At 45.5% G+C, this 11,879-nt stretch overlaps 1 protein-coding gene and 1 pseudogene across 3 annotated transcripts; one reads left to right on the top strand and one right to left on the bottom strand.

Moving 5' to 3' along the window:
* Positions 1-58: 58 nt before the first annotated feature.
* Positions 59-11,856, bottom strand: APEX2 (apurinic/apyrimidinic endodeoxyribonuclease 2). Of its 3 annotated transcripts, none has more exons than XM_041741628.1 (7): positions 11,794-11,856; positions 10,036-10,410; positions 9,004-9,087; positions 6,195-6,375; positions 5,498-5,644; positions 4,684-4,753; positions 59-2,143 (listed from the first exon to the last, which is right to left on the bottom strand). In XM_041741628.1, the coding sequence occupies exons 2-7, from the start codon at positions 10,190-10,192 to the stop codon at positions 1,235-1,237; spliced, it is 1,548 nt and encodes a 515-aa protein (XP_041597562.1). In that variant the 5' UTR covers positions 10,193-10,410; positions 11,794-11,856; the 3' UTR covers positions 59-1,234. The 3 variants fall into 3 exon arrangements, with proteins under 3 accessions (XP_041597562.1, XP_041597561.1, XP_041597560.1); XM_041741627.1 differs by lacking the exon at positions 11,794-11,856 and adding an exon at positions 10,619-11,782; XM_041741626.1 differs by lacking the exon at positions 11,794-11,856 and adding an exon at positions 10,624-11,782.
* Positions 8,151-8,997, top strand: LOC121483242 (annotated as a pseudogene).
* Positions 11,857-11,879: the final 23 nt, after the last annotated feature.

Genomic DNA, 11,879 nt, shown 5'->3' with positions numbered 1-11,879 from the left:
CCATGAGGAAACCATAGGTCACTTGTTGGTCTGGCCAATCCATTGTACTAATAGGGACACTGATCCAGAAAGAAGAAAATGGCAGCCAAAAACCACACAGTGAGTAGCATACAGAGTTGGGACACTCAACAGGTTTATTTGAAATGGATTTTTCCCAATGGTTTCAACAAAAATCCAGGGATTGACTCTTTACTGGTAGACCTGGAAAATCTAGGCCCATGTAGCCCCAAAGCCAGGAGATGGAATCAGCCCTAAATGAACTGCTTGGAAGAGAAGAGTTCCTCAAACTTTGGAGATATTTTCCAGCAGACAGAATGGATGTCCTCAATCTGTTATCCTCTCCTCTCCACAGTACTTTATAGAACAGCATCTACCAGCTCTATTTTCCAAGGTGGGAAAGAGACTTGGCTATACCAAACAACTTTTTCAAGGCAACACTCCCAATCTTTCCAGATCATAGCACACAGAAAACATTTGCATAGCACACCTGCATGAACTAATGATACTACTTGCCTAGGAGGCACTCTCTCCTGACATTCGTGCTCTGCCTGGCAATTCTAGGGCCTTTTCTTTCCATCCTATAATCCATTTTGTGGCAGTTGTGGGACACACCAGTTGGGAAGCACTGGTTGAAAGCTATTCAAACCACCTGAGCTTTCTAACATACCACACTCACCTCCCTTGCTGATCCAACCTTAGCAGTGCAAGAATCCCTACAACTCAACAGAGCACCTTTATGGTGAGTACCATTCCTTCCTCTCCCCTTCCTAGGAGTTGTATCATCAGGCTATAGGCAGCTGGCAACCCGTGTTGAGATAATGTCTCTGATTCAACTTCATAAAGCACATTCAAAATGTCTACATGACATAGTGTGCTAAAACAAAAACACAGACTTTGTTTAGGCACAGATATATTTCTCAACAAGAAAGGGGTTTAAAATCAACTTCCTGGGACAATTGGTTCCTGTGCACTTCTGACAGGAAGGTGGGAAGTGGAGTGGAGAGCTGGGTCACATTATTAAGGAACAAGAAGCTCACCAATGAGTAGGAACTAGGCAGGAAGAAGAGAAAGAGAGGCCTTAAAGGAGGAAGAGAGAAAGGAAAGGGAAGGGTTCTTCAATAAGTAAAGAGGAAGAGGTGTCTTTGGGAAAGGAGGAATAGGCAGCTTAGGATGGAGCTGGCCTCAAATTACATACAGGGCTGATGATGCCAGACATCCCTAGGCCTGGGTTGGTTCAGCTGGGCCTGCTCCAGAGGAAGAAGTTACAGCGGGAGGAAGGGTCAGTGGGAGGACCCCGGGGCCTAGCACACATATAGAAGTGGCGGCCCAGATTGGGTCCCGGCTTCTTCACAGTTCGCATCACACATGGTTCCCTATGGCCCCCACAGAGGGGCATGGGCAAGGGCCCCCCAAGCAAAGACTTCCAAAAAGAGGTCTGTACCTCCTTCTCATCCTTGGCCTCTGAAGCACCGACTTGCCCTTCCACCACTTTGGCCATTACCTCCTCTTCTGGAGTCTTTGGGGTCATGAGGGCACCCATACTAGGAAGCTCCAAGTTAGGAGAAGCTTGGGGACGATTAGAGGATGGCTGGAAGTAGCTTGTCAGGCTTTTTTGGCCTCTGCTAGAGCCAGTTTGATTTGGCCGAAGCCTGGTTGAGCGCACACGGGCTTTGTTTTGGTGCATCTGTACCTGGGTTTGTTTGCCGAGTCGCAGCACTGATTGCTTGAACACAGGATCTTGTTTGTGATGAACTAGGAAGCGAAGGATCTTGAGCTGGGTGCCTGCAAACTCAGGGAGGAAGCGAGTGCACAGAGGTGGGCACTGTTTTGCTGGCACAGAGGACACACTCAAGACTGCACCCACAGGGCAATGATCAGAGCCCATCACCTCAGGCAGCAGGAAGGAGTCCTGGAAGGTGTCAATTACCAGGGTCCTGTCCCCCAGCACATAATCAAGCCGGGAGCCATAATTCAGGTGGCGGGCACCACTGACTGCTGACCAGCAGGTGAATGCCCCCTCCTGCTTTGGCTGGAAGCAGCGGTAGCTATCAATGAAGGGCCGGACATGGGACCCAGCCTGGCATCCCAGGTTACTGAGCAAGCCGTCCATCCACTTGCGCCCTGGGTCCTCTTCAAAGCATTCCTGGGGAAGGGGGAGGAGAATGAACAGAGAGGCAAAACTAGATGCCTAGACCTGGAAGAGACTTAGACTAACTGCTTCATTTTTCAGACAAAAAAAAATGTGATTGGTCCCCAAAAGACTACTACTCAGGGTCCAGAACTGGCACAGCTGGGATTAAATGCCAAATCTGAAAGCTTGTCATTTGCTTAATAAAAGCAATTCTCAGAATTGCTCACCAAAAGGCTGGAAAGCAGGAAGTCAAAAGTGGTTACGTCTAGGAAGTAGGGATGGGGTTAGAAGTTAAGAAAACTGTTACTTTTTCATTTAAACCTTCTGGAACTGTTTGGCTTATTAAATGTGTATCAAGGGCCTCACAGACCATTGCCTCCCCTGCCCCAAACCCCTCAGCTGAGGAGCTCCAGAAATCCATGCCTACTAAATATTTCATTTGGCTCTGATTCCCAATTCATCCATCCATCCAATCCACCTGCCCTCCTACTCATTCAATGAAAAAATTCAAAGAACACTGATTATGTGCCAGGCATGATACTAGAAACAAGGTGGGAACCTGAGCTTGTCCAAGTGACCAATGAGGCTTCCTTTGAGGAAGTGATCTAGAGCTGAAAAGTGAAGGCTGAGCAGGAACAACCCAGACAGAAGGTGTTATAAATTGAGAGAGCAGCCTCTGTAATGGACCTGTGGAGAAAGGAAGCAGTGCACCCAAAAGACAAAGGGAGACCAGACTGGGGACCAGGAGACTGGCAGGAGATAACTATCATAGCTCAAGCAAGAGATGATAATCACTTAGACCAGGGTAGAGCCAGAGGAGACAAAGAAAAATGAAATTAAGAAATGGTTTGAAACTAAAGTCAGCAGCACTCACTGATCAGCTAAATGTGGGATGTGGGGTTAGAGAGTAAGGAAATTACTAATATCAATTCCCAGGCTTCCGGTTGGAGTAGCCAAGGAGATGATGGTGCCATTTAGGGAGAAGAAGACTAGAAGACCCAGTCTTTTGGGAAGTTCTCATATTCTATTTTGGAAAGACTGTGTTTGTCATGTGACCTGGTACTATTCTCTTTTCTTGGAAGGAAGAATGTAAAAGGTGCACTTAAGAGATCTAGAGTTTTGAACTAAGAAAAAAAAAGGCATAAAGTTATATGACACTATTGCAGGAAGCAGAAAGAACAAACTGAGTATATACCTGATGAGAAATAAGGTATGAAGAGACTGAAGTTTACATTTTGTAATGTACACTCTCTTCCCCACCATACCACCACCAATACCAACATTCTTTCATTATCTCATTTCTGTTCTTCTTCCCAGCTGGGAGCCACATCGGTTTATGTGGCTCTTCTGCATACCAATCGAAGACTCTTCCTACAGCCCCTTCTTTGAGCCAAGTCCAATGCTGAGATGGACTATGCCAGCATAAGTTATTGATCACTCCCTTCATGAGGCAAGCTGAGAGCTGGCTTGTAGACTCTAGGAAAGTGGTTCTAAAGCCTGACTGTACAACAAAATCAGCCTGGGACCTTGTAAAACATACTGCTACCCTGGCCCCACACCCAAGAGATCCTGATTTAATTGGTCTGGGGTGGCACCCAGGTATTAATATTCTTGTAAAAGTTCCTTGTTCTAATGTGCTGTCAGGGAATGAGAACCATTGGCCTAAAGAGACTCAGAGATGAAAGGTTCATACAATAAAAAAAAAGACAGAGGGTACAGTGAGAAAAGTCAAAATGAAAATAACTTTTACAATGGACTGAGAGAAGAAGATCTCGCTGGTGTGGATGGAACGTGAGGGGGACTGAGGATGGAAATGAAGACTGGGAACAGACCAGAAAGAGCCTTCGATGCCAGGCCTAGATGTTTTCTTTGCATTGCAGAGCTAACAGGGAGATACTGAAAGTTCATGAGCAGGAAACACTGTATGAGGGAAATGATCAAGATAATATGGAGTTCAAGGACCTTGAAATCTGGTCCCCAAAGGACCCTCCAGCCCCATCTCCTGCCTCTAACCCCCCTTCCCATGTCAACCTCTAACAAGAATGGGACTTGCAGTTCACCATGCATACCAGGCAAATTCTCACCTTGTAGCCTTTGCTCAAGCTAGAATGCTTTGCTTCCCCTATCCCTAAAGCTCTGTTTTTAATATTTGACCATTTTCAGATGCCTCCTAATGTCCAGACTAGCCCAGGGATTTCATTTCTCCAGGTTCCTCTAGACTCCTGGCCTACCATCTCAGCCCTGAAGACATCTTTTTGTAAATGGCTGGTCATATCCCCCACTATGCTTAAACCTCTGAGGGGCCAAGAGCCAGAACTGACTGGCAACTGAGTCCTCAGGACATAGCTCAGGACAATGCCAAGGACAAGATCAATAATGTCTCCTGAATGAATGAACAATCCAACAATCCTCAGTGCTTTGAGAATTGTATTTCAAACTAAGCTCTCCTTTTCCATGAAGGAAGCTACCCTTGAGCCCCAAATCCAGCTTTGGCTGGCTGCCTAAACAGAACCATGGTCAGAAGTGAGGAACGGGGCCTTGAAGAGCCTTACCAGGTTGACTGCATCCCAGTGGTCAATGGGGCAGTGGGCTGTATTCAGGTCACCCAGAATGATCACATGGCTAAAAAACATGACATGAGATTATCAACTAGACATTCAAGACAGGGAACCAATAGTCCTGGCCCATCTACTTTCTTCTGGGCCCAAGAGCTCAGAAAGGCACCTTTTCACACAGGGAGTCCAAGGTAGGAGTCCACAGCAATGCATAGCAGGCTACCTCTCCAATCTTACCATAACCTTGCTACCTTTTATGCCTGACCAACCCAATTCTGATCTCCAGAGATGAGATCATTCCCTATCTGACATGATTATCTCACTGATCTCTACCTAATGGCATCTTTCTGGTCCTTAAAAGTTGAGCTCAGGTACCACTTCTTTTAGGAAGCATCCCTTGATTACTCTAACCCACCCTCACTTTCCTGTCCTTTCTTGGGACAAGACTTTTCATTTGCTCCTAGACACTTTACCTTCTTCATCTCATTTCATCCTTAAAACTATTCTGTGAGGTAGGGATTCATATACTCACTTGAGAAAATAAAAGCAGAACTAGCCTCAGGACTCATAGTGAATAAAAGGGCCAGGATAGGTGCTTAAAGGTATCTAAGTACAAAACCCATATTTGTACCACTTTACCTGATCCTCACAGCTTATAGAGAGCAGAGCCCATTCTGGGAGGTATGCTGGTGTCTCCAACTAGGCTGTAAAGGAACTCAAAAGACAAAGATCCCACATCCCTTTCAATGGAGCTTGATACCTAAATGGGCTGGGAACCTAGAACCTCAAGTACCACTTAAGTTTACAATACCTGCCAGCTGCCAGGAGGGCTTCTGCTCGGATCTGCAGCAAGCGATAGAAGCGCATTTTAAAGGTCAGCCGCTCAGGTTTCCCAGCATCCGCATGGGGGCAGTACACGTTGATTAGGGTCAAGGTCTTCTGCTTCCCTTCCCATGTCCTGGGGAGAAGAGACCCCCCACACACACACACACACACAAGAAAAGGTCATTTCCAAACCTCCCCTCTCCACATCATGTGGCTTCCACTTAATGGTTGCCTGTGGGATGGATGTGAAGGGGACAGAAAGACATGAACATGCTGGCATGCACAGGACTTGGGGACAGACTTTAGGTAAAACAGGGAGAGGGGCATCTAGGATAACACCCAGGTAAACCAGGTGATGGTGCTGCCATTCACAATGACAGGATACTCAGAAAGAGAGCAACTTGGGGTGATGAGTTGCTAAGTTGCCTTTGAGGTGCCTGTGGTAATAAGGGAGCTATACCTCCCAGCCAGTTCCCCACTGTAGAGATAGGAAACTCAAAGCCCAGAGGCGAATATGATTTGCCCAAGGTCACACAATGAGTAGCCCAGTCAGAACTGTAGTCCAAGAAAGGCAAACCTGGGATGTTTTCCATGATGAATATAAGTATACAAGGTGAGCCTCAGAGTCACTACACTAAGAGTAGAACCAGCAGTGCTCAGAGCAAAGGGATGTGGGCTATTACCGGATCTTATGCTGTGTCAGGAGGGCCCGGCCCTCACTATCCAAAGCCCGAAGCTCCTCTTGGGTGAATTCATCCATGTTTCCATAGCAACCCACGTCCCCATTATGAGTGGCAAGTAGGCCACTCAGGCCTTCTTCAGCAGCCATGGGAGTAGCGCTGTCCTTACAGAAGGTAGCTACACCTGGAGAGACAGGATACTCTGAGAGGGCCTAGAAGCCAACAGCCTATCGTATTGCTTGTTGCCCCCAAACGGGTCACCTGAGTCAACTTCATCTAATGTGGTTATACTGACAACTCTCCCAACTCAAGGGCCATGGATGGCTCCTGAAAACCTGAGGCAATTCTGAGAGTCTCAGTTCCTTCATCTAAAAAAGCCACAGAACAATAATAGCTAATGGTCTAAATGTTTTATATGGATACATGGTGTTCAAAAATTATTAGCCATTATTATTATCACATAGACTAATTTGTTTAATCTTTGTACAGGAACACCACAATATATTGCAAGTTCAGTTACAGACTACCACAATAAAGCAAATATTGCAATAAAGTCAAATGAATTTTTTGGTTTCCCAGTACACATAAGAGTTATATGGTTACAATATTATAGTCTATTAAATGTGTGCTAACATTATGTCTAAAAAAAACAATGTATATTCCTTAATTAAAAAATACTGCTAAAAAATGCTGTCATCTGAGCTTTTAGCAAGTTGCAAGCACTGATCACAGATCACCATACAACAAATATTATTAAGGGGCACCTGGGTGGCTTAGTCAGTTGGGTGTCTGCTTTCGGCTCAGGTCATGATCCCAAAGTACCAGGATCAAGCCCCACATGGAGCCCCACAGGGGGCTCTGGCTCAGTGGGGGCCTGTTTCTCCCACTCCCTCTGCTCCTCTCCCAGCTCATGCTCTCTCTCTCTCTCTCACTCACTCTCTCTCAAATAAATAAAGAAAATCTTAAAAAAAAATAAAGTATGTATCTTTAAAAAATAATAAAAACAAAAAAACTACACATAATAAAAAAAGTTTGAAATATTTAAGAATTACCAAAAAGTGAAAAAGAGACATGAAGTAAGCAAATGTTGCTAGAAAAATGGTGCCAGGAGACTTGCAATACAGGGTTGCCATAAAACCTTCAATTTAGGGCAGCCCCGGTGGCCCAGCGGTTTAGCACCGCTTTCAACCCGGGGTGTGATCCTGGAGACCCGGGATCGAGTCCCACGTCGGGCTCCCTGCATGGAGCCTGCTTCTCCCTCCACCTGTGTCTTTGCCTCTCTCTCTGTGTCTGTCATGAATAAATAAATAAAATCTTAAAAAAACCTTCAATTTATAAAATATGTAATATCTTTAAAACACAATAAAGTGAGAAAATGAGTGAAAATATCAGTGAGGGTGACAAAACATGAGAGACACCTAACTCTGGGAAACTAACAAGGGGTAGTGGAAAGGGAGGTGGGCGGGGGGTTGGGGTGACTGGGTGACAGGCATTGAGAAGGGCACTTGGCAGGATGAGCACTGGGTGTTATGCTATATGTTGGCAAATTGAACTCCAATAAAAAAAATGAAAAAAAAAAGTGGTATTTAAACTCTTAAGTATAGAGGGGAGGTGGGTAGGGGGATGGGTGAAACAGATAAAGAGGATTAAGAATATACTTCTCTTGATGCACACTGAGAAATATATAGAATTGTTGAATCTTTATATTATACACCTGAAATTAATATATTACTCTGTAATTATATTTTTTTAAAAAATAAATCGAACTTCAAAAAAACCACAATATAGTGAAGTGCTTTATATATGTATGTATATATGAAAATATATAGATATGTAAATTCATATATTTGTTGCTTATCTTGTATTTACTTATATATGTTTATTTATAAATGTATACATACATACATATATATTATATATATATATACAAAACAAGGTATGCCTGTAGTAGCCCTAGGACATAGGCATTATTTCCATTTCTCAGCTGAGAAACCTGGAGCACAAAGAGGTTAAGTAACTTGTCAGAGGATACACAGCTAGGAAGTGAGGTAGGACTCAAACCCTGGCAGTCCTAAGTTCATACAATAAACCACCACATGACTGTGCTTCCAAAGTCAAATAGGATAATTTTACACATAAAAACTATCCTTCATGTAACTTTATGTGACTTTAGCTCTGTGGACTAAAAGCCTGTGGCGCCTGCAACATGGGACAGAATGAGGGGATGCAAGGGAGGTAGGCCAGATCTGTTGCCCTCACCATGACCCAGGGTAACCAGAGTTAGCTCATCCACCAGAAGAATATGAAAAAGCAGAGCTACTAGGTTAAGGGAAAGTACTGAGATAATGGGCTTTCTGCTGCCACCTGCAAACAGAGGGACTCAGAGACCATTCAGGAAAAGCAAAAAAAGGCAAATGAGAAGAAGGAGGAACCCAAGTAGCTCTGTGGCTACATGTCCAACCCTCTTGGTCTCCCCTGTGTGCCTGGAGCCAGTCCCACCATGCTCTCATTTTCTCCTGTAGTGCTCATAGGTCCCAGCACCATTAGCATTCATTTTTGTCCTGTTTCTGCAGCAGATCCCTCCTGTGCTTTTTTTCCTTCCCTTAGCCTCTCTTCCCCTAGGCCATCCTGTGGGTGAGGGGGTTACCCCCTTCCAAGAGTTTTTTTATTCCTGTGGGGCTCACCCCAAAGTATTAAAAGTAGCTTTTAAAAGACTGAGTTTCTTATTATTTTCTCATCAAATATTGGAAACTTTTTCACCCCCCGACCTGCCTCCATCACTAATTTAACATTCCCAGAAAGCCCCATTTACCAGAATAGCCACTGCGGGTGCGGCTGAAGCTGAAATAGGAGTTATAGCCCTCAATGATAGCCAGTGGCTCTGTGAGCACCTCTCCTGCAAAAAACAGATGTAAGATTGTGTCAGAGATAAAAGTAGAGCCTAGGAAACAAAGGTCTGGAATTAACATTGTAGGGCAATTCCTTGCACACATCAGAGCCTAGAGAGGGAACTGATATCAGAATAAGAAAGCTATAGAATGAGAGGAGAATTAGGTGGGAGGAAGCTAGTGATTAGGTGAATGGAGGGAGCTGGAGGTGCGAAATGGAAATATGAGAGAGGGAACTGGGAATCTGAGCTGGGGATATGAGGTTGAAGAGAGAAGCAATTAGAGGATCTGAACTGGGGATGGAGGAAAAAGTTGTTAGTGGGTCTCAGGGTCCAGTGCAAGGGAGCAGGAAGGAATGGGGGGAGGGGAGTGTTGAGCTCGGGTGGGAGAGAGAGGGAAATAGGGAATCTAACCTTGGCATAGGACATGAGATAGAAATAAGAGGTTCTGAGGCTGGGAAGGAGAAATGGGGGTAGAGCTCTAAGGGATCTGAGGGGAGAACTGAGGATTGAAAGAGGGAGCGGTAAAAGGGAAGAAATTAGGTAGTCTGAGCTGGGGACAAAGATGGGGTGGAAATTAAAGGATATGAGCTGGGGGACGGGGTAGGGGAATTGGAGGATTTAACTTGGGAGCTGGAGCTGGATAATGTATGAGGAAGAAATTTGGGGTACTGAGCTGGGGCAGGAGAATGAGTGGGATGTAGAGGATCCGTACGAGGACGAAGGTTGCACGGATGAGGGAATTAAGATTGTGCTGAGGACAGGAGAAGTAGGAATTAAGACATCAGACTGGAGTGAGAAAAAGGGGTTTAAGAGAAAGGGGTCAGGATTCTGAACTAGGTCTAAGAGGAGGACTCTACGGATAGAGAAATAGTAAAGTAAAATGAGATTAAGTTGGGGAAAAATTTAGTGGAAATGGTAAAGTATGGTAGGGATCTTGGATTTTTGAGCGCTCACTGGTCACTTTGGTCTCCTGAAGGCAGACAATGTCGGCATCCAGCTTGTCCAAAATGCGCCCCATGGCCATGGCGGCACAGTTGCTGGGCTCCTCATATACCATCCCTTGCAGGGGGCTCCTGATCCCATTGATGTTCCAGCTCACCACACGCAACATCTTGACGGCCAACTGCAAAGCCTCACAGTTCGCGCCTAATGTAGGGGACACAGTACAGCTAGGCGCCCCCGACCCAACCAGATCCCGCCTTCCGCGCGCATTGGCCCAAGCGTTTTCCTGCGCGCCACGAAAAACGTCGGCGAAGGTGAGGCGGGACTTCGAGCCTCTCAGTTCTCATTTGGCGGGAGGAGCGGAAGTTGATGGGGTGGTGCAAATGCCTAGGAATGAATGGCAAGAGGAAGTCCTCCAGTTAGGCTCCTTCTCCTCCTTCAGCACTCGGTCCGCACACCGCAGTCTGACTGCGTTTCCGAGCCGCTCTAAAGTCCCCTTGGTGCTTCCAATTACTTACAAATGGGATTTCGCCACCTTTTAAGCAGCAGAACGAAACCGCGCGGTAACCGAAGCCCCACTCCCAGTGAGACTGACCTTACCTCCAAGTGCGCCTCTGTCGTCCTGGGTTACTGCTGTAACTGTGCTTGGGCGGAGGAAGGGAGGCTCGAAGGGAACTGCGCCGCTAGAGGGAGCAGTAAGAAATGCTCTAGAGTATGGGGAGTCCGGGTGGCTCAGCGGTTTAGCGCCGCCTTCAGCCCGGGGCGTGATCCTGGAGACACGAGTTTGAGTCCAACGTTGGGCTCCCTGCATGGAGCCCGCTTCTCCCTCTGCCTGTGTCTCTACCTCTGTGTGTGTGTGTCACTCATGAATAAATAAATAAAATCTTAAAAAAAAAAACAAAAGAAATGCTCTAGTGTAATTAGATTTATAAGGGAAGGGGAAGAGAGGAACCTGTCTCAAGCCCACCCTCTAGCCATTATTTGTCTTGGGCTTTATAACATTCTTAAGTCCCCAACACATACTTTTTCCTGGCTCCATTTCTCAGATAAGTAAAGTTGAGCCCAGGGAATTGAAGTGGGCTACCCAAGATCCAGAGCAGCACTGTCTCCCAATGTACCCCATGGCTCTTCCACATGCATTATTTGTTTGATTATCTGGATAACCCCATAAGGGGTATTAAGGCTAAGTATGACAGAATGAGTGAGTTCACCCCAGTCTCACAGAAGTGGTAGAGCCAGGATTCAAAGCCTATCTTAATCAGCTCAAGGAATACTTTCTTGTATAAGTTTTTCCTAACACCCACACACTTCCCCGGTTAGGTCTTTTCTCTGGGCCCCCACAGCACCCTGTGGTCCATTCTGTCACAGCACTTATTGCAATGCACAGCTACCATTGATTGCTGTTTTTGTCACACAACTGCCAGCAACTTGTGAGCAAAGACCATGTCTGATTCATCTTGTTAGCCCCATCCTCTAATCTAGGGCACAGCATATTTAGGAGTCAATAAATATTTCCTAATCGAATAAACAAACACGGAGCAAATGCAAAAGCAACAGATTAGTGACTTGTTTTTGAGAACACAAAAATAGAAATGATAGACATGCCCAATGTCCAAGGAAAAGCATGACTTCGCATTCTTAGGTTCCTCACCCAAAGCTGCAGCATAATTTTCCCCCCAGAATACCATAACCTTATTAGAGCCATCATCCTCAATGTCTGCAGAAAAGGCCCAAATAGCTGCTTTTCCTCCTAGAGGACTTAAAGGTTACCTTCCAGTTGTTGCCATCAGGATAAATAGCTCTGCAATTAAAATAAGAATTTTGGTGCTTTGAGCTTTTTCATGCTTTGGTGGTTA

The sequence above is a fragment of the Vulpes lagopus genome, chromosome X (genome assembly GCF_018345385.1).
Source record: "Vulpes lagopus strain Blue_001 chromosome X, ASM1834538v1, whole genome shotgun sequence".
In the NCBI taxonomy this organism is placed as follows: Eukaryota; Metazoa; Chordata; class Mammalia; order Carnivora; family Canidae; genus Vulpes; species Vulpes lagopus.
The sequence above is the reverse complement of the archived record's forward strand: the minus strand, read 5'-3'. Positions and strand labels throughout refer to the sequence as shown.

Bases quoted from the DNA above. Each gene is read 5' to 3' on its own strand.
- APEX2 (XM_041741628.1), bottom strand. From the start codon at position 10,192: ATGTTGCGTGTGGTGAGCTGGAACATCAATGGGATCAGGAGCCCCCTG. The intron at 5,645-6,194 runs GTAATAGCCCAC...TCTTCTCCCCAG, and splicing joins CTGACACAGCATAAGATCCG to GACATGGGAAGGGAAGCAGA. The intron at 2,144-4,683 runs GTAAGGCTCTTC...CCCCTTCCCCAG, and splicing joins ACTGGGATGCAGTCAACCTG to GAATGCTTTGAAGAGGACCC.